This window comes from Scardinius erythrophthalmus (assembly GCF_964197995.2).
Source record: "Scardinius erythrophthalmus genome assembly, chromosome: 22".
NCBI classification, from domain to species: domain Eukaryota; kingdom Metazoa; phylum Chordata; class Actinopteri; order Cypriniformes; family Leuciscidae; genus Scardinius; species Scardinius erythrophthalmus.
In genome coordinates this window covers 21,406,178-21,424,678 of record NC_138242.1, presented here as the reverse complement: position 1 = coordinate 21,424,678, position 18,501 = coordinate 21,406,178, and the positions used below count along the sequence as shown (strand labels likewise).

The following is an 18,501-nucleotide window of genomic DNA, read 5'->3' as shown; positions in this document are numbered from 1 at the left end:
GCAAAAGCCAACAATACATTGTATGGGTCAAAATTATCGATTTTACTTTTATGCCAAAAATTATTAGGATATTAAGACAAAAGTGTTCCATGAAGATATTTTGTAGATTTCCTACCATAAATATATAAAACATTTATTTTTGTGAGTGAATGCAGCACAATCGCAAACATAAATGGACAACTTTAAAGGCGATTTTCACAATGTTTCGATTTTTCAGATAGTTGTATATGGGCCAAAAATTGTCCTAACAAACCATACATCAATGGAAAACTTCTTTATTCAGCTTTCAGATGATGTATACATCTCAATTTAACAAATTTTACCCTTGTGACTGGTTTTGTGGTCCAGGGTCACATATGTATTATTTAGATGTACGAAAACTCACAAACAAGTCTCAGTTGTTTCTCCTGACCTGGACAACAAGATTAAATGTTCAAATAAAAAAAAATAGTCTCAAGTATAATCTGAAGTAATCTCACCTGTCTCACCTGACTCTTTCTGTATGACAGCAGTCTCATTTAGGCCGTTTTTATTTCTCCTGAGGAATTTTAGGAGAAACATCTGAGACAAAGTTGATATTTCACAGAATTATAACTGAGATCAATGAATGAGTGATATCTGAATAATACAGTTATTCCTCTGTGATCTTTATTATTAATTGCTGACTTTTTGGTAACACTTTATTTTACAGTCCTGTTCCCCATACATACATACTATGAACTTATTATAGTTATTACAAACCTAACCTTAACCCATGCAGTTACCTTATATTAAGCAGTACTTTCTTAGGTAAGTACACTGCAACTACACGTAAGTGCACTTTACTGTAAAATAAAGTGCAACCGACTTTTATATTAATTTATTAACTTCCTATATTTAGCATTGTTAATATTTCAGCTGCATAAGCTATAAGCATAATTCACATTGATATTTTTTCTCACTCCTAGTCTCACTGAAAGAAAGCTCAGTTGTTTCCCCTCATGTATTTACTCTCCTCTTTTAAGGATAACAAGGGTGGGATAACTTCGTCATTTACAGCAATAAGCTTGTTTATTCATGATATGATGGATGAAGTAGAGGGAAGACACTGGAGCAGTGCAGAACATCGGGTCCTTGTCACGTCAGTCGCGCGGGATGGGTGTGTCGATGAGCGTCACGGAAGCTCCGGAGGCAGTGGGAAATGAATAAATCCCAGCCCGCGGTCATAATGGGCAAGAGTTAACTGGAATTCATGCATGGTGCTCCTGCTTCAAGAGTTCATACTCCGGACAGTACAGAAGTTGATTGCAGTCCACTCCATGTGAAAGCAGAGTTTGAGGAGTTTGGTGTTGTAAGGTGAATTGATTCTCTGGAGTATTGGAGCTGCAGTGTTTCCTTCATAGGTGTTCATCTCCAAGCAAAGGACCTCAAGCAAGACCAAGAGAATGTTCGATATATTATTTGTGATGATCTTTGGACTTTCAGGGCGTGTTCTAACTAAAGGTAAGTTTTTTAAAATCAGTTTAAGTTCGTATTCATATTAAACATCTAAGCCATACATTTATTTTTCACGTTGTTCAAATACGCACGTTGTTTCATATTCCACCGAAGCGAAAGGATGAAGAACCGTTTGGGAATGCGCGTGGATGTGAGCGTGTGACATTCCTCAGTACCAGCGCATCATCATGATACCTTGACAGAAGAAATCCATGCATGTAGCCTACTAACTTGTTCGAGTTTATTTATTTATTTATTTTTTATTCGTGCCTAACTGGAAATTATGCGTAGGCCTACGGAAAAAGAAAATTTATGCAAATCAAATGCGCTATATAGCGATTTGTGCTTATTCCACCACTATGGCAAGCCGAGTAACATTTATAACTTAAAACTAGTAGCCTATCTATTTTTGTCATTAGTAGCGGTTTTTTTATTACTACTGGTAATTAATCCAACTCGTATCCGACTTGTATCTGTACAATTAAGTAATAACTACTGTCTAACCGACTAGAATTGAATAGTTGATATCTGAAACTCACTCAATTAGTAATTACCGGTATATAGCCTATATATGTGTGTGTGTATTACAAATTGTTTTAAGAAAAACTGTTACTGGATTGTGAAGTAGTATCTAATGATTTGTATCTAATGACCTATAGCTAAATTGAAAGGTTATGACTATTGGATTAGAATCAGAATGAGCTTTAGTATGCTTATAAACACAGGGAATTTCTTCTAGCTTCTAAAAGCTTTTAGTGCTAAGAAAAGCAAGAAGCAACAGATAATAAAAGTTAAATAAAGATAATTGGATAAAAATGCATATAAAAATAGACTAAATAATGTAATGTGCACAATAGACGAATATGTAACATTAGATAGCTTACAATAATGTACAAGCATCATTACTACTAATGAAATAATAGCCTGGTTTCACAGACAGGTCTTAGATTAAGCCAGGATTAGACATTAGTTCAATTAGGATATTTAAGTAGTAGGCTATGTGCCTTAAAAAAAACATTACTGGTGTGCATCTTGACAAAACAATGGCACTGACATATTTTAAGATATGTCAGTGCATGTTGCTTTCAGTTAAAACATCTCAAACATGCATTTAGGACTATCTTAAACCAATTGTCTGTGAAACCGGGAGAATAAGTACTAATATACACATTAGTTAGTTTAAAGAAATAAATGCCTAAACGGCCTGCCATAACAGGACAAGTTGTTTTGATAGTAGCCTACAGACCTCTCTGCTCTTACTTGGCATCCGTCTTCAATGTTTGGCCCCGGTTGAATCAGAGAGGGCGTTATTTCCTGAGCCTGATGACTTTGTGAAATGGAAGTTCTAATATAAATGACTTCGGGGTCATGACCACCGTGAGGCAGGAACCAGCGCTAATCAGGGTGTTATAGCTAAAACAGACCCACGGGGAGGAAGCAGGGGGTAAAGCGATGTACTGTCCGCATGCACTGTGGGATTATTAGTGCTTTATTGGTCAACAACTCGCCACAGGATGGAAAACTGGACTTGATTAATGGCTAAACGTGTGTTTTAAGCATGCGCTCAAAAACATATAGGCTACAGTTAGGCTATTGCAGACATTTTGGCCAAATTAAATAGAATAGGCTATCGGATTTTAGAAAGATTCCTAAAATGCACTAATAAAAACAAGTTCACAAATAAAATGAACTAAACTAAATCGCTATTAAAATTGAATAAAATAGGCAAATTAATGCACGTAATAATAAAAGCTATATAATAGGCTAGCCTATATATATATATATATATATATATATATATATATATATATATATATATATATATATATATATATGGTAGAGACTATTTTTTGTTGTTCAAATGTTCTACTTTGCAACACCTTCGGGGTTCAACAAAGAACTTTCTTATCAAGGACCATTTTCATGAAATGTTTCTAAAGAACGAAAGAAAAGAAATGTCAGTGTAACTTCCAACGTTTTAGATTAGCACGTAGCCTAAATGACATAGACTTCACATTTTAACCTATTTAATAGTTTCCCAATGTGTAGTTTAACAAACAATTTTACAAAGTCTTTATAGATTTCGTTATATAGCCTAGGCTATTTTTTCTGTTTGTGATAGCCTAAGTAGCCACTCAAATAACAGACTGAAGAATTAAAAGCGCATAGATTAGCCTATAAATGCGTATCGTTGATAAATTCGTTTCCTATGATTTATAATTAAAGTCACTCTCAAGTGCAAGCAACATGCATGCCGTGTTTAGGGTCTACATTGACTTAAGTCAATTTTGCATTTGCATTTGTTCGTGGAACAGTGGCTGTCCTTTCTTACTTGCCCCGTCTTTAAACTCTAACCTGTTTTACTTCGGTTCATTATCGTTTATTCAAACATGACGTGTAAGGTTTGTTGAAATTGGCATGTTTTCGTCCTGTCATTAGTGTGCGACGCTCTTGTTGAGGGTTCCTGAAACGGAACCTCAGCGTGTGGACCGGCTGATAACGAGCCTGATAGAATCCCATGCGGGATTCGCTGTGGGAAAAAGTGCTTGACTCCTACTTCCTTTTTTCATTGGTCTTACTACAATACCATTTTAATGTATAGACGGCGAATGGCCTGCGAATAGCGCGTGAATAATGGAAAGGAAATGATGCTATAGGCTGCGTTTTTAAAAGCAATAAACAATGGTGAGAGCGGTCCGTATTGTAAAGATCACGTCTGTATCGAGACCAGATGTTTAGAATCATATTGAATTATGTGCTATCTTAACCCACAATTAAGCGGGTTTTTTTTCTCCAAACGACTAAAAAAAGATAGGCTATAAAAAATGCAGTTGGCTATGCAAACACTATTTTTGATTTAGTGTATTTGTTATTACAAAACGTGTTATTTTGCATATTAAATAGGCTATTAATGTCACAGCATCACGTGGATATAAATCGTTTTAAATGTCTGTACAATTATTCCGTAGCCTATAGTCTATAGTTCATTCATTACGTTCGTTTTATGTTCAGTTGGGCATCCTGACCTTCAGTGTCTTCATAAATAACATAAAATGCATGTTATAGGCTTATGTTTTCATGTAGGCCTACATATATTATGGTTTTAAAAGTCAGAAATGAAAATTCATCATTTTAAACGAGACAGCGTTGCACTTTCTCAGAATCTGATAAAAGATGAACCTTAGAAAGTATCCATATGCAAAGTTTAAAAATGCATTTGGAAAACCTTAATATAATTCATTATTCTGTAGTTAAATAGATATAGAATTGTAGGCTATCTGTCAAAATATAAAGAAGTAATACTATTGATGATATTATGACCTGCTGATATTTAGCCTACCTTTTTTTTTTTTTTTTTTTTTTTACCAACAGTAAAAAGAAAATTGAACTGGATGCATTAGTTTCTTTTAATATTAGTAAAAATCTTATTTTTCACACCGCACTGATGTTTTCAGATGTGTTTTTTTTTTACATTAACTCCATTTATATTTGATGTATAAACTTTGCCTTGTAAAGATCCTTAAGAACCTCTGAACAATACTCAAAAATTGCCCCTCAATAACACTCTTGAAAAGTTGTGCTGTGCTCAGAATCACCTAAAATATAACTCGTATTAACAGGAATTGTGGGTCTGTTTCATTTTGATCAATGGCATGCATAGTGTATGTTGTGTAAGTCCTATACCATTTTTATCACCTGAATGTGGTCAATGTCACTCTTTAAAACCTCACAACATCTTATTCAGCAGCCTCTAACATACCTTTGTGTTTTCTATCTGAAAGACACAGACACAAAAGGGAGGTTCAGTTCTCCAGTGTTGGATGTTACTGAGAAGCAGCTTATTATAGAAAGAAATCAGACACTTCAGCTAAACTGCAGGTGAGTGATGTGTCAAACAATCTCACGGTTAAAGGAGGATCATGACGTTTTTTATGAGTAACATACAGTAGCTTTATGATTAACTGAGGTAATACTGATTTTAGTCAAGAGGAATGTAGAAATAGGCTACTAAGTAAACATTTAGAGTGAGAGATGAATGCATAAAAGTTGAGAATTAACCAAGTGGGGTCCAAAAGCCTGAGAGCACGCTGAAGATCTATGATTCATAATTTGATTTAAACCTTGTAATAAACAACCCTTGGTACAAAAGTTCAGAAGTTCTTATGCACAAGAGTCTCTCAAATCATGTTGGAGAAATGTTTTACACAAACTTGCTTTTCACGTGATGCTGTCATTAAAACAAAAAACAAGATATTTTACTAAAACTAAATAACAAGCCATAAATTCATGTTGACTGATCATTTTCCTCACATTCTATGCATAAAAGTAATGCTTTTGATCAGTAAACTGTATAATAGAAGTATTCTCAGTAGTGGTCTCAGACTTTTGGACCCCCATTATATGTTGATCACAGAGACGGTGACGTCTGATCAGTTAGGTGTAAAGTTCCTTCTATAACCCAAATTTGATGTTTCAGGGGACGGTGGGAGCTCCAGTGGGTTTTGCCATCGGGCGTACCGAAAGTCTACCACGGCACCCAGATCGAGGAGACTCGATGCGGGAGAAAAACTAACCAGTACTGTAGCCGCCTGACGCTCAGTGCTGCTTTAGCCCAACACACTGGCTCTTACCGCTGCCGGTACCTCCAAAAGCAGCGCAAACAGGCCTCGGTGTATGTCTACATCACAGGTAAGACGCTTCAGGTGAACGCTCAAACCCTTAAACCCTCTCTCTCCAGCCACCGTTCAATAGCTCGACCATCTCACTGACCATTTCTGTTGCTTAAAGCCAAACAGGAAGTCTCAGGAAGCAAATAATACCTAAACACCATTTTTCTCTCGAAGCAACATATCCGACTAAGTGAGTGTCTGGCACGGTTTCACACTGGCATTTTTTTGTTTTCGCTCGAACCGTAGGCTGTCCTCCCTCATTTTTGACTATATTTAAACTATAACTTTCTTTTACGTGCAACCTCAAGGGGACAGAAATAGCCCCAGCTGTTGAAAGGCTCAGCTCTTGGGCAGCCTTTCCCAGGGTACCCGGCCTTATCTATCTCCCTCAGCCCGGCTGTCCGTATCCTGTGCTGCTCTGGGGGGAGGGACACTTGGAGACAAGGATAGAGGATGCGATGTCTTCTTGTGTATGTTTGTTAGGATGCGTGTCTGTGCATGGGAGTGGGCACCTTGAGGGCATTCCGGGGCATAAGAGGCTCGGATCCTCCCTGGTCAGGCATTAAGGAAGGCTAAGGGGTGCCCCAGGTCACTAGGTGCGGCCCCCGGTTAGCCAACAAGGCCCCTGAGGACCATCAATCGCTCTCGCGGCCATGTCCATTTAGCCTCACCCTTCGTCCTTTATATTGAATCAAAGCACGACAAGGAAGCATCCAGCAGTCCTTGGGGTACTTTTGTTAAAACGTTCAGATATTATTTTCCGTTCCTTTAATAACAGCAGAACACCAAACAATGGGGCGAGCAACACCCAAAGCCTTTCATTGCCACAAGAATATTGCAACTGAGACGAAAGTGCAACCAAGAAAACAACAGTGAGAGAGAGAGAGTGTTTGATAACAAGCGAGCAATCTCTCTGTAATTGTTGCTGACTCTAGATTGTTGTCAGCATCTGCCGTTTGTATGTGGTGTCTGTTTGTTCCTGACCTCAGCATTGGTCGTTTCAGATAGCCAGCGGCCGTTTGTGAAGATGCAGTCGGAGATCCCAGATGTGGTGTACATGAAGGAGGGAGAGCCGTTGGTCTTCCCCTGCAGAGTCACACACCCAGACACCAAAGTCTCGTTGGTCAAGGTGAGTGTCTCAACTGTGACTGTCAGCACTGAACACAATTTGTGACACAGTCTCAGCCAATCCAAAGATATTTGATGCTTAATATGCAGGATTATTGACCAATGAGATTTGACAGTTCAGAGAGCTAGAACCCCAGTGCTGTTCAGTACAAAAACTTATTTATTTGTAAAATAGCTGTCATGATTTTTTTTTTTTTTTTTTTTGGTTAGGACACAGTGTCAATCCTCTTAAACTTTTCAGTCATCTCATAAACACAGGCTTTTCATTTGTCAGTCAACACTGACCACAAAGTGTGAGATAATCACAGCCAATGTTTAAGGTAGGATTATTGACCAATAAGAATTGACAGTGGTTGGGCTGTCCAGAGAAATAGAAACTCAACACCGTTTAGAACAAAAAACTCATTTATTTAGAAAAGTAGCTTTCAAGACTTGTCGCTTGGTTGTTTTGTCAGAATTGGCATATTGTCTAGGGATGGCCATTTTATTAAGTGTCTACTCGAGAAATCGCTTTTTTTCTCCACTTCGCTCAGATTACGTAATTACGCACTGCATACTTACATCACATTTTAACACCTTGAGTTATGTTCTGCTCCGTTTGCTTTCTCAGAGTGTTTAGTGCTGTTGCTGCACTGGACTGAAAGTCTTTGTGCGATGTTGGAGCTAATTGATGTGTGATAAATTGGAGAATCGATCATTGGTGTCAAGTACTGCTGTACTCAGGCATTCGTGCCATCCCTACTTTTATCTCTGGCTTCCATTACCATACATGGAGTTCATCCTCTTGTTCTCATTCACAAATAAGACCTTTCCTTGTCCTTATCTCACAATCACTCCAGGTTATAAGGGCAAGCACTCATATGTTTGTGCCAGTTCGGATGTAAGTGTGTTTGTGCGGGCATGTGGAGGGGATGTACAGAAGTCTTTTTGGCTCAGCGTGAAATGGATACTTTAAGCCGATGCTCAGAGTGAGCGGCGCCCACAGCTTCCTCTACTTGTTGGCACTGCACACAGCCAAGAAGATGACGCCGAGACCACCTCACGCAGACTGATGTCTTCCACAGCTGCTGGCACAGACACAGCCATTTCAGGAATGAAGCTTTACCTATAGTGATTAAAAAAATAGCTTGCTGTGCATTTATGAAATGATTAGATTCACTAATGCATCTCTGGAGATTTAGGATGAGTCCAAATATGGTAACGACTGTCTCAAGAGGGTTTAAAAAGGACTTGAGATGTATTTCAGATGAGAAGGGGAAACGGAAAAGAACAAGTTGACCAGTTCCCCTCGAGCTGCCTTTGGCTCCTCACATGCAGGATGGAAACTGTTTTAGGATATGCTAGTGATATGACATCCCTATCCTCCCTCCTTGCTCAAAAAAGCACCACATTTCATTTCTGTTTGCTTTGTTTATGTCTTGCTGACCCTGCGCACAGATATACAAAAGGCAATCGTGCTATAAATACGAGTTCTCTCCACCCTTCTCAAAGTTGGACTGTCACACACTGGTAGAGTGTTTTTTTCCTGAGAGGATTTTGCACTTGGCAATGTATCTTTTAATCTTGCACCTCTCGCGTAGGGAACAATACATAGGCGGCCGTGCTCTCGCTGAAGCTGTGAAAGTGGCCAGCAGGGCCTTTCCAGAAGCTGACCTGAGGGCCTAGCCGTGATGTCTATATCCTGTAGTAACAGGATGTGAGGAGATGGACTGGAGTCACGTTTTCACATCCTCGCCCTCCCTCTTACGCACTGAACGGAGGGAGGGATGTTAGTAAGAAGTTGGACTGAGGTGGGAATAGGTAGCGAAGGTGAAGGGGGCACAATATAAAACTTGTCAGCTTTGCTCGTGAATATTAATTAAGTGACATTATGATGTTTGATCCTATTTTTGCTGAAATTGGCACTAGAAAGGTGCTACCTGTAGCAGTGTTATTACTTCCCGCTTATGTGTTCGTTCCAGTGTTATTTGATATACTATTATAGTATTTATTAACGCAGTTTTAGTCATTTGAGTACTTCATCTAAAAATGTATTTTATTTAGTTGCCAAGGCAACATTTTATTAATAATCTAATATTTATATTTTATTTCAACTTTATTTCAATCAAGGGAAATTATTTTTTAATACTTTTAGATTTAGTAAAGTCAGTGCTTGGTAAAGTCATAATTTTACCCGGCCACCAATCAAGCTGTCTTTTTGTCAAATTATGCAACAAAAAAAAAATTCATATTATGTAACTTTGTGTATTTAGGATACATGAAATGTTAGCAGTGAAATTCGCCTGAAGACAAAGGTGTCGAGCATTTAGTTCCATTTAATTTGCAAGTCATTTCCACCACTGTCATTTCCGCCACAGATTGCTGTTACACAATACATAATTTGTGATGTGGCGGAAATGACAATGTTGTTGAAATGCTCATAGAAAAATGACAGAATTGTATGTCTACTGTTTTTGCATTTTAAAACAGTTAATTTTCTAAAAGTCTTCAAGGCCATATTAGAAAAAAAATTGGTTACTACTCACCTGGGTAAAGGGCTTACCTAATGCCTTACCTAATACAGTAGTGCTTCCTTTAAACAAGGTGATTTTGAGAAGCTCACAGTGAGAGGAAAGCATTCACCTGATCCCCTGAGAAAGGGCAGGACGCTTCCACAGTGTCACATCTAAGCCTGTAAACATTTCCTCCATTGAACATGGAAGTAAACAAAATTATAACACCGCTCTCCAAGAATTTCTGAAGGACGGTGCACTGTTGAACCCATTAGAGCCATCGTGTGCGCTGGCCAAATGAGATTCGAACTGAAAGTGCAAGTCTATTTTTAAAATCCACCCCAATGGAACATTTTAGAGCTTTTCAAAGTGAAAGCAAAAATCTCTGCTGCACCTAAAAGAAATGCAAAAGCTGCTGGTGTCTTTTTAATAAGGATTTTTTCTTACATTTTCAGTTTCCTTTCCACGTGTTAGCTCCTGATAATAGAAACATCATCTGGAGCAGCAGGCAAGGCTTCATTATCCGTAGTCCAACATTCTTCTACATTGGGCTGTTTTCCTGCGAGACTCTCGTCAATGGAGTCAAATACAGCAACAAGTTTTTGACTCACAGGCCAGGTAAGAGCTTAAAGTTTTTTTGATGAACTAATCTGTGAACCAAATTTAGATTTTCAAACAATGTACCGTTTTCCTTCTTTTTGCAGTAAATAAAATCCTGGACGTGTATTTAAACAGCACAGGTTTGCTCCACACGTTACAAGGCGAGATTTTAGCACTGAACTGCACCGTTACAGCTGAATGGAACTCCAGGGTGTCCATTACCTGGACATACCCACAAAAGGTGTGTTTTTACCCATTATGCATTTGTGCTTTATGAAATGCTATTTCTAAAATCTTTATTCTGCAATTGGTATAATCACAATCTATAATATTCTGTTGTGAAATCAGTTTATGTACAGTACAGTAGCATGAGCTCACATTGATGCATCACTACTAAATTTATTAGTTCCAACACTGATCAGAAAGAAAATGTAGTTAAATTTAGCACTTTTCATGATATATTTTAAAGCAAAAATGAGTTTGTTTAATATCCCGTAGAGCAAATAGAGTCTCACATCAGCTTTTCTTCTCATACATTTCAGAACACACTGAACACAAATTGTACTCAGATTTGCCAAGATATCAAAGTCTGCCAAGTTTCAATATAAACTGAAACCGTTTTCATCAAATTCTTCAAAATTAACAAAAAAATAATTCATAACAAAATTTTACACTTTTGGCACAGCTGTTAAAAAACAAACTGCATGCATTTTGTGGAAGAACATTGTTTTGGTTGTGCTTTGGCTCTGCGTGACTGTGCGGATGAATATGGTTATCCTACTGCTCATAAAACATTCACTATTATCCTGAAGAGATATAACCAATTTAGAGTCTAAGGATCTCAAGCTGACTAGCTGAAGACGTTACTGAAGCTTTGTCCATTAACAGACACGGTACTTCCTTGAAAATAAATTCCAACACAGCGCTACAACAACCATGATGAAATTACTGTTCACAATTGATAATGCTTTACCAATGAATTCTCTCAGAGAGCTACATATGTAATATGATATTTATCTGTTTAATACAATACCATACTCACCTGTTGAGTAATAAAAACACCATCTCCACGTCGCTTTTACAATGTTTCCAATCCCTCAGTTCTCGCCTCTCCGAAAAGCCAAGCCAATGTTGATTCTTGTTTTATTACGAGCTCTGTCTCGTTCTCTTTTTGCCAGCAGATTTTCCTCTGTTCAGCGGTTATTTTAAATGGTCCGTTAACGTACAGCTCTTCTGTAGCCCTCATTTCCTATGAAAACCATGTTGTTTATATTTTTCTTGTCTGGAACAAAATATTTCTTTCTGACACAGTTTGCTCTGCTTGTTTATAATTTAGGCTAATGGATCGGCCACTGTCAGCAGACGCATATCAAGGAGCAGAACCAACATGCTGTTCTACAGTGTTCTCACCATCCCCAAACTGAGCAAAGCAGACAGAGGACTCTACAAATGTCATGTGACAAGTGGTCCATCCAAGCGAGACACAAATACGACGGTTATCGTCTATGGTGAGTTTTAGAATTTTACTCTGTCCCAACTTATTGAACTTTTTCTCAAATGTATTCGTATTCACTCAGTCGTCCACATGTATGTTTCTGATTGTCCTATTTTCCTGTCTGTCTGTTCCCAGACCAGCCTTTCATTCGACTCAAGCACAGAAATAGCCCTGTGGTTCAGGCTTTTGCAGGACAGAAATCGTTCCGTCTTACTCCAAAACTAAAGGCTTTCCCTGCACCTGAAGTCATCTGGTACAATTTCCTTTCATCACATTGTTGAGCTGCTAAATGATGTTTGCAGATGTTCATTATTAAAGCGAACAGAAACAATATATTTGGAAAAAATCTCAACAGCTGAATCTATTGCTTAGGTTGAAGGATGGGATGGTCGCAGCCGAGCGGTGCTCCCGTTACCACGTAGACGGGTTTTCCCTGGTTATTCGGGATGTAGCGGAAGAGGACGCAGGAATCTACACCATTCTTACTGGGATCCAGCAGTATGGACTTTTCCAGAACCTCACAATCACATTGGTGGTAAATGGTGAGACTTAAGATGAAGAGATCTTTCTTAATGTTATAGGACTGTTTCTTTTCAGATCCATATTCAACAAAACAGTTTTGTAACTACTCCACTACTAACTACTTTGAGCCAAAAGTTTACAATAAAATTGTTAAAAAAAAAATTATAATTCAAATTGATTAAAAATATTCCTATTTATTTATTAATGGAAACTATGACAATGGGACCTAACATCCTTTTCTCCTCTATCAAAATCTGTTCACAGTGAAGCCACAGATTGGAGAGAAGACAGTTTCCTCTCATCAACCCGGGACAGTCCAGCGAGGCAGCAGACAAGCCCTGCACTGCACCTCTCACGGTGTCCCACCACCTCAAATCCAATGGCTTTGGCATCCGTGCCCTCCGAAAGGCCTGTAAGTTCACCATCCATGCAGAAACACAATAATGATTGTCCAAGGCAGTGATTAATGCACACTGAAATCATATATACGTCAAATCAAATACACAACCTTATTAGTGTGTGCTAAAGCCACTCATATAACAATAAATTATTTGCATTTTTTAGGAAGGTTTTGGCCTCTGCAAGCTCTCTAAAACCCCATTTTATTTCACACTATCATGTTTTAAAAAGTGAAAGCATTACAGTGAACTTCCTAAATTTGAAAACATGACTGACCAATCGTGTCCTTATTGCCCTTTAGTCACAGAGGAAAGGGATACAGTGAAGAATACTGGGTCGGGGCCAAAAATCCAGTCACTTTTAATTTAGTATTTGATGCAGGTGAAAAAACACATCTGAGACAATGTAATTTTGCTAGGTTTGGATTTCCCACACTAGACTAAGTTAGATATCCTCCCCATAATTGCGTAATGTCCTGAAACCATTTTAAATAGTTCAGTTATTTCACACTGTACCTGGTCACATTGTGTTTGATGTGTTTTTTTTTTTTAGAATGAATGCACATATGAGTGGAGACGTGTCTATATTTACACACACACACACACACACACACACACACTCATGAATGTATGTGTGTGTGTTTTTGTGAATAGAGACCTGTTTTGTCTAATTCAGCATGTGTTCAGACAGGGTTTCCTCTTAGCCTGCAGAACAGATGCTTGAGAAGGCCTTTCATGTGTGTGTCTCTATTCATTTTTGTGTGGATGCAGACGCTCGTGTGTATGTGTTTGTATTTGTGTGAATGTGTGTGCCTGGTACAGTCACAGAACTGAATTTAACTCCCGAGTTGAAAGTGCAGACAAAAGCACTTCAAAAGAAGCCAGTTCCGTGCTTACAAGCACAATTTGTTCGTTTCTAAATCAAACACTATGATTTAATGAACTTCCTGTGCAGAATGCTGGCTGTTTATTATTTTGATTGCTCAGACGCATCCTGCCATGCCTTCTTCAATGTCTGACACACCACATATCCACTGTTCTCATGAGAAAAATTTAGCAAGCATTACTCAGAGGAGATCATCTCACAGAAACACCATTCCACATACATTCCTGACTTACTCCCATATTTACACTGAGGTTTTGGTTACACTTTAAGTAAAATTGCACCTACATGTCAACTAACTCTCATTAGAGTATTAGTAGATTATTAATAGACTGTTAGGGGTTAGTAGAATAAGTTTACAAGTACTGCAAAGTAACTCAGTAAACTGCAAAGTCGGCAGTACACTGTAAAAAAAAGTTGCTGCCTTAAACCAAAGAATCAATCCAAGTTGATTGTACTTGAAATTGTAAGTCATTTCAACTAAAATTACATTAACTGGCTTAAAAGAGAGTTGAATCTTGTATCATTTTTTTTTATTGAAAATTGCTTAACTTAATTGATGAGTTAAAGCAATGTAAAAACATATGTTGTCATAACTTAATTATCATATAATTTGTAAAAGAAAAAAAAAGATATGATCAATAAGTTATGACAACCTGTTTTTTTACATTGCGTTAACTCATCAAAATAAGTTAAGCAAATTTAATTTAAATTTAAATTTAAACAAATTTTTAAGTTTAATGTAAGTTAAGTTGAAATGACTTAAATATCCAAGTTGATTGTACTTAAATATTTGATGCAGCAGCTTTTTTTACAGTATAGATTGTTTGTTGGGGGACCATCAAGAGAAGATATTCAGCAGAATGTCTACTTAAGAGTTAGTTGACATGCAATGTTACTTATAGTCAACAGAATGGCTAAAGGGCACCATCAAAATAAAGTGTTACAAGTGTTAAAGTTTTATGAAATCCACAAACCCTGAAAGTGTTACTCTTTAGTATGACACTGCCTTTTCTACTCCAAATTTGTCCATTTTTAGGTCAGGCTTCCCCTTATTGTACTGACATCGTGACATGTTAGATTGGTGATATTTTCTTGGCCTATTCTTTGAGTGCTTCCTAAAAGAACTAAAAATGAAATGTCACTGAGAGGAAAACTCTTGTTGGTTACAATAATGCGACAGATTCCCAGTATGTGCCAGCCATCCTTCATGCATTCTTAAAGCGATAGTTCACCCAAAAATGCAAATTCTGTCATCATTTACTCAATATTGACAATGTTTGGTCCCTATAGAGCTGGTAAGTCCTGCCCATCCGTAAAACCCCAAGTGGACCTCTAGGTTGAAAAATCGTCAATGCAAGTGAATGGGAGAAAATAATTATTTTCTGGTCCCGTTTGAATTGTGCCATGAATGTGAACATATGTTGTCTGTGAATTTTTTAGATAACTTTTCATGTTACGAGTTTGACAGTATATGGTATGATTCTTCGGCTAGCAGTTGTGGAAAAGACATAACGAGAAAGACTACATGTCGCCTATGTGACGTCACCCCATAAAGTTGACTTACCCGTGGTTTTCGCCAACCTCAACGATTTTGTCCTCTCCCTGAAAGAAGGCGGTGAAGTGCACCAAAGACACAGCCATGTTTAGCGGGATCCGTGAGCTAGTGTCCGTGTGCGAATGGTGGTGACGTTTCAAACGCGTCGAAAGCAGCGAAGAGTTGTAATCCACAAAGTGCTCTCACACAAAGTCTAACCGTATCAAACTTCTACCCGCTAAATTGTATCATTCTTTACACGAAAAGTTATATAAAAAATTCACAGACAACATATGTTCACATTCATGGCAAAATTCAAACGGGACCAGAAAATAATGATTTTCTCCCATTCACTTGCATTGACGATTTTTCAACCTAGAGGTCCAGGGGGATTAGCAGAAGGGGCGGGACTTACCAGCTCTATTGGCTTTTTTATTATTTTGACAAAAACAACTGAAACATTCTTCAAAGTGACCTATTTTGTGTTCTGCTGAAGAAAGTCATAGAGTCAGTGTTGTTTATCACTGATATACTATTATAATTTTTGTTAATATTTTGAATTAGTTTTCATTTAATTTTTTGTTAGAATTTGAGTAATATTTTTTATATGTCTATATAGCTTTTATTAGGCCTTAGATTATTTAGTTTTAAATGTAAATTTAAAATTTTAATTTTAACTAAATGTAAATTAGAAATTATGAATTGGGAACTAGCTGAAATAAAAATACATTTATATTATTTTTTTTTAATATTTTTTATTTTTTTTATTTTATTATATTTCAGTTAAAGTTTATTGTATTTCAGATTTTTTATGTTTTTAGTTTACGTTTTATTTAATAATAATAACCCTGCATAGAGGTTTGGAACAACATTTTTTAATGAACTATCTCTTTAAGAAATGCTTTGGTGTTCTATTTACTGGCCCACCCGGAATCTGCAGCCTCAAATTTCCTCGGAGTATGAACACTCATCATTGACAAAGTTTATTAAAAAGTAAATGAATATGCTTTCAGTTACCAATAAGTGTCTACTAAACTTAGTTTAACACGTTACCGTGTTTAAATCCATTCTGGGGGAGTTTGTGCTAAAATGCAGGAAAATGCAGGAAATGCCCACATCTAGGCCTGCCTTTATGATAAAATGTTTTATCATTCGCATATTGATTTTGCTGAGATACTCTAAAGTTCAAAAAGTATACATGATAAAAAAAAATCAAATCACTGTGTAAAGCTTGATCATTGAAAGGTATTGTATGTACGTTCTGTTGAGAGGTCTTGACTGGCTGGACCCTGACTCAGGCCCTTATTCTTTATAGCAGCCCGGCGCGGCTGGCCTGACGCTGCGGTGGAGGAGGCCCAGGGAGAGTGGAGTTGTGGTCCGGGCCGGCCTGATAGCGGCTGGATGGGCTTTAGCTCGGCCATGGGAACAGCAGCACTCTTATCTCAGCCAGGCAGGAGGCGCAGACGGGCTTCCTGTGCGAAAAATCAGAGCGCTTTTCCTCTCGTTGTTTGGCTTCCTCCCCGACGCGAGACAGCTTCCCAGCAGCGTGATTGTCCCTCCGTCTTCAAACGTGGCACAGTCCGCTTCCTCAGAAGCTTGATCTATTCTTGAGAGTCCCTGATCCCACACACACACCCTCCGCCCCACTTTACTGATCCCCCACAATCCCCCTCACCTGTCCTGCCACACTCACAAATAACCCTACAACTGCCAGTGCCCTTCCTTATCCAGCCACCCCAGAGACGTGACTTAAAGCAGGCCTTCTCACAAGGATCCAGAACAGCTGGGCTCACACAGGACGGAGAGGCTGATATCTCTGCACCCCTGGAACTACCTTCTAATTTATTCCTTTTTTTTTGTTCGTTTTTTTTTTTTGTTCAGAGACAGTTTTTTCTGCTCTTCCTCTTTCTGAGCGTGATCCCCATCCATACACTGCCTGGTGCTGCTTTGCTTTTTGTGTTATTGAGTGGTACTATAAAGGATGTATGAACCAAGCCTCCATCTCCAAAGCCCAGACCATCAGTTATAGTTCTAACATCCACAAAAGCTGTGAGTTCAGATTGTACAAGATGAAAATATCCTGTATCTACTATCTTGACGTGAGCCAAGGAGGGCAGAGAAAACCGAGGCTCGCTATTTGGATTTCTCTTTTTTTTTTCCTTTTTTTTTTTTTTTTTCAGACTGGATCTGGCCCAGAATGCCTGCTGTGTAGGAGTTCTGATGGGCCAGAAATTAATGACAAAAGCTCTGTGTCATCCTATATGTCAACTTATGTCACACTCTTCCACTTCACGGTGATGCTGTGTATTACAGTTGCTTTATTTTGTGCTGAAAAAAGGATCCTGCCTGTTTGTATGCAAGTGTTTGCGTGTGTTGAGTGAGTGTTTGTGTGTTTGTTTCTACTCTACGGGTCTCTCCCAATGTGATTCGCCCCTTTTTATACAGATTGTCTATGAGTAATATATGATTCTAATATTTAATAATTTTATACAACTAACTTACTTATGGTAAATATTAATAATTGCCAAATGTGTAAGAACGCTGATAAAAAAAATGTATTTTTAATATCTAATGTATGTGTTTATATCAAATGTATTTGCATTAAATTTGCTTGAAATTATTTGTACAATATGGTCTGTTTGGTTCCAAAAAATGCATATGTGAAGTTCTCAATGATGGCAAAGGTGTCGCTGAAATATTGGGTGACTGTTTCTTGACTGATGCTTTTCTAGACAATAAAACAAAGTAGATTTCATAATGACCCACTGAAGTCAGTTCATAATACTGTACGCAGGCACACTGGGTACATGGATGAAGGTGTTTTGAATGCAGAATGAGTGAGGATGTTTGTGGTAAAACAAATGGGTGTTTGAAGTCTCTGTCTCTCTCACTCTCTGTGTGCGTGTCTGTATGAGAGAGCGAATGTTCCCGGAGAGCCGTGGGAGAGTGCACTTGACTGTGTGTTTGAGAAGTGCTGTTGTCATGATCAGGGTGGGACATACGAGGACAGAGCACTCACTGTCTCAGCCAAATAGGAAGAGCAATCAGAAAGAGTCGTCAAAGCCAGGGAGGGGTAACAGGGCGGTGGGCACACAGTCACGGACAAATACCCATCACCAGGGCCACCAAAACCTTGCTCCGAAGATTAGAGACCTTAAAAAATTGGCATGGATAAGATAATGGGATAAATGCCTGAAGTTAGTGTGCAAATTGGAAGAGAGGTTGGGACTTCGGAAGCATGGCCAGGATGATTTACAGGCAGGAAAGGGAACACATCCAAGCCCCACACACTGCTAATTA

The 18,501-nt window shown here is 38.2% G+C and overlaps 1 protein-coding gene across 2 annotated transcripts in view; it reads left to right on the top strand.

Annotated features, from left to right (window-relative positions):
• The first annotated feature begins 1,214 nt into the window (after positions 1–1,214).
• The window catches only part of flt1 (fms related receptor tyrosine kinase 1), a 31,176-nt gene continuing 13,889 nt past the window's right edge, over positions 1,215–18,501 (top strand). Inside the window, exons 1-10 of one of the 2 annotated variants that reach the window (XM_081353040.1) lie at positions 1,215–1,482; positions 5,259–5,355; positions 5,954–6,165; positions 7,151–7,275; positions 10,222–10,384; positions 10,471–10,607; positions 11,703–11,874; positions 11,997–12,114; positions 12,234–12,403; positions 12,648–12,795. In XM_081353040.1, coding sequence (XP_081209166.1) covers positions 1,425–1,482; positions 5,259–5,355; positions 5,954–6,165; positions 7,151–7,275; positions 10,222–10,384; positions 10,471–10,607; positions 11,703–11,874; positions 11,997–12,114; positions 12,234–12,403; positions 12,648–12,795 — 1,400 coding nt within the window. In that variant the 5' untranslated portion in view covers positions 1,215–1,424. The remainder of the gene's footprint in view (positions 1,483–5,258; positions 5,356–5,953; positions 6,166–7,150; positions 7,276–10,221; positions 10,385–10,470; positions 10,608–11,702; positions 11,875–11,996; positions 12,115–12,233; positions 12,404–12,647; positions 12,796–18,501) is intronic. The other variant, XM_081353039.1, reaches the window with a different exon arrangement.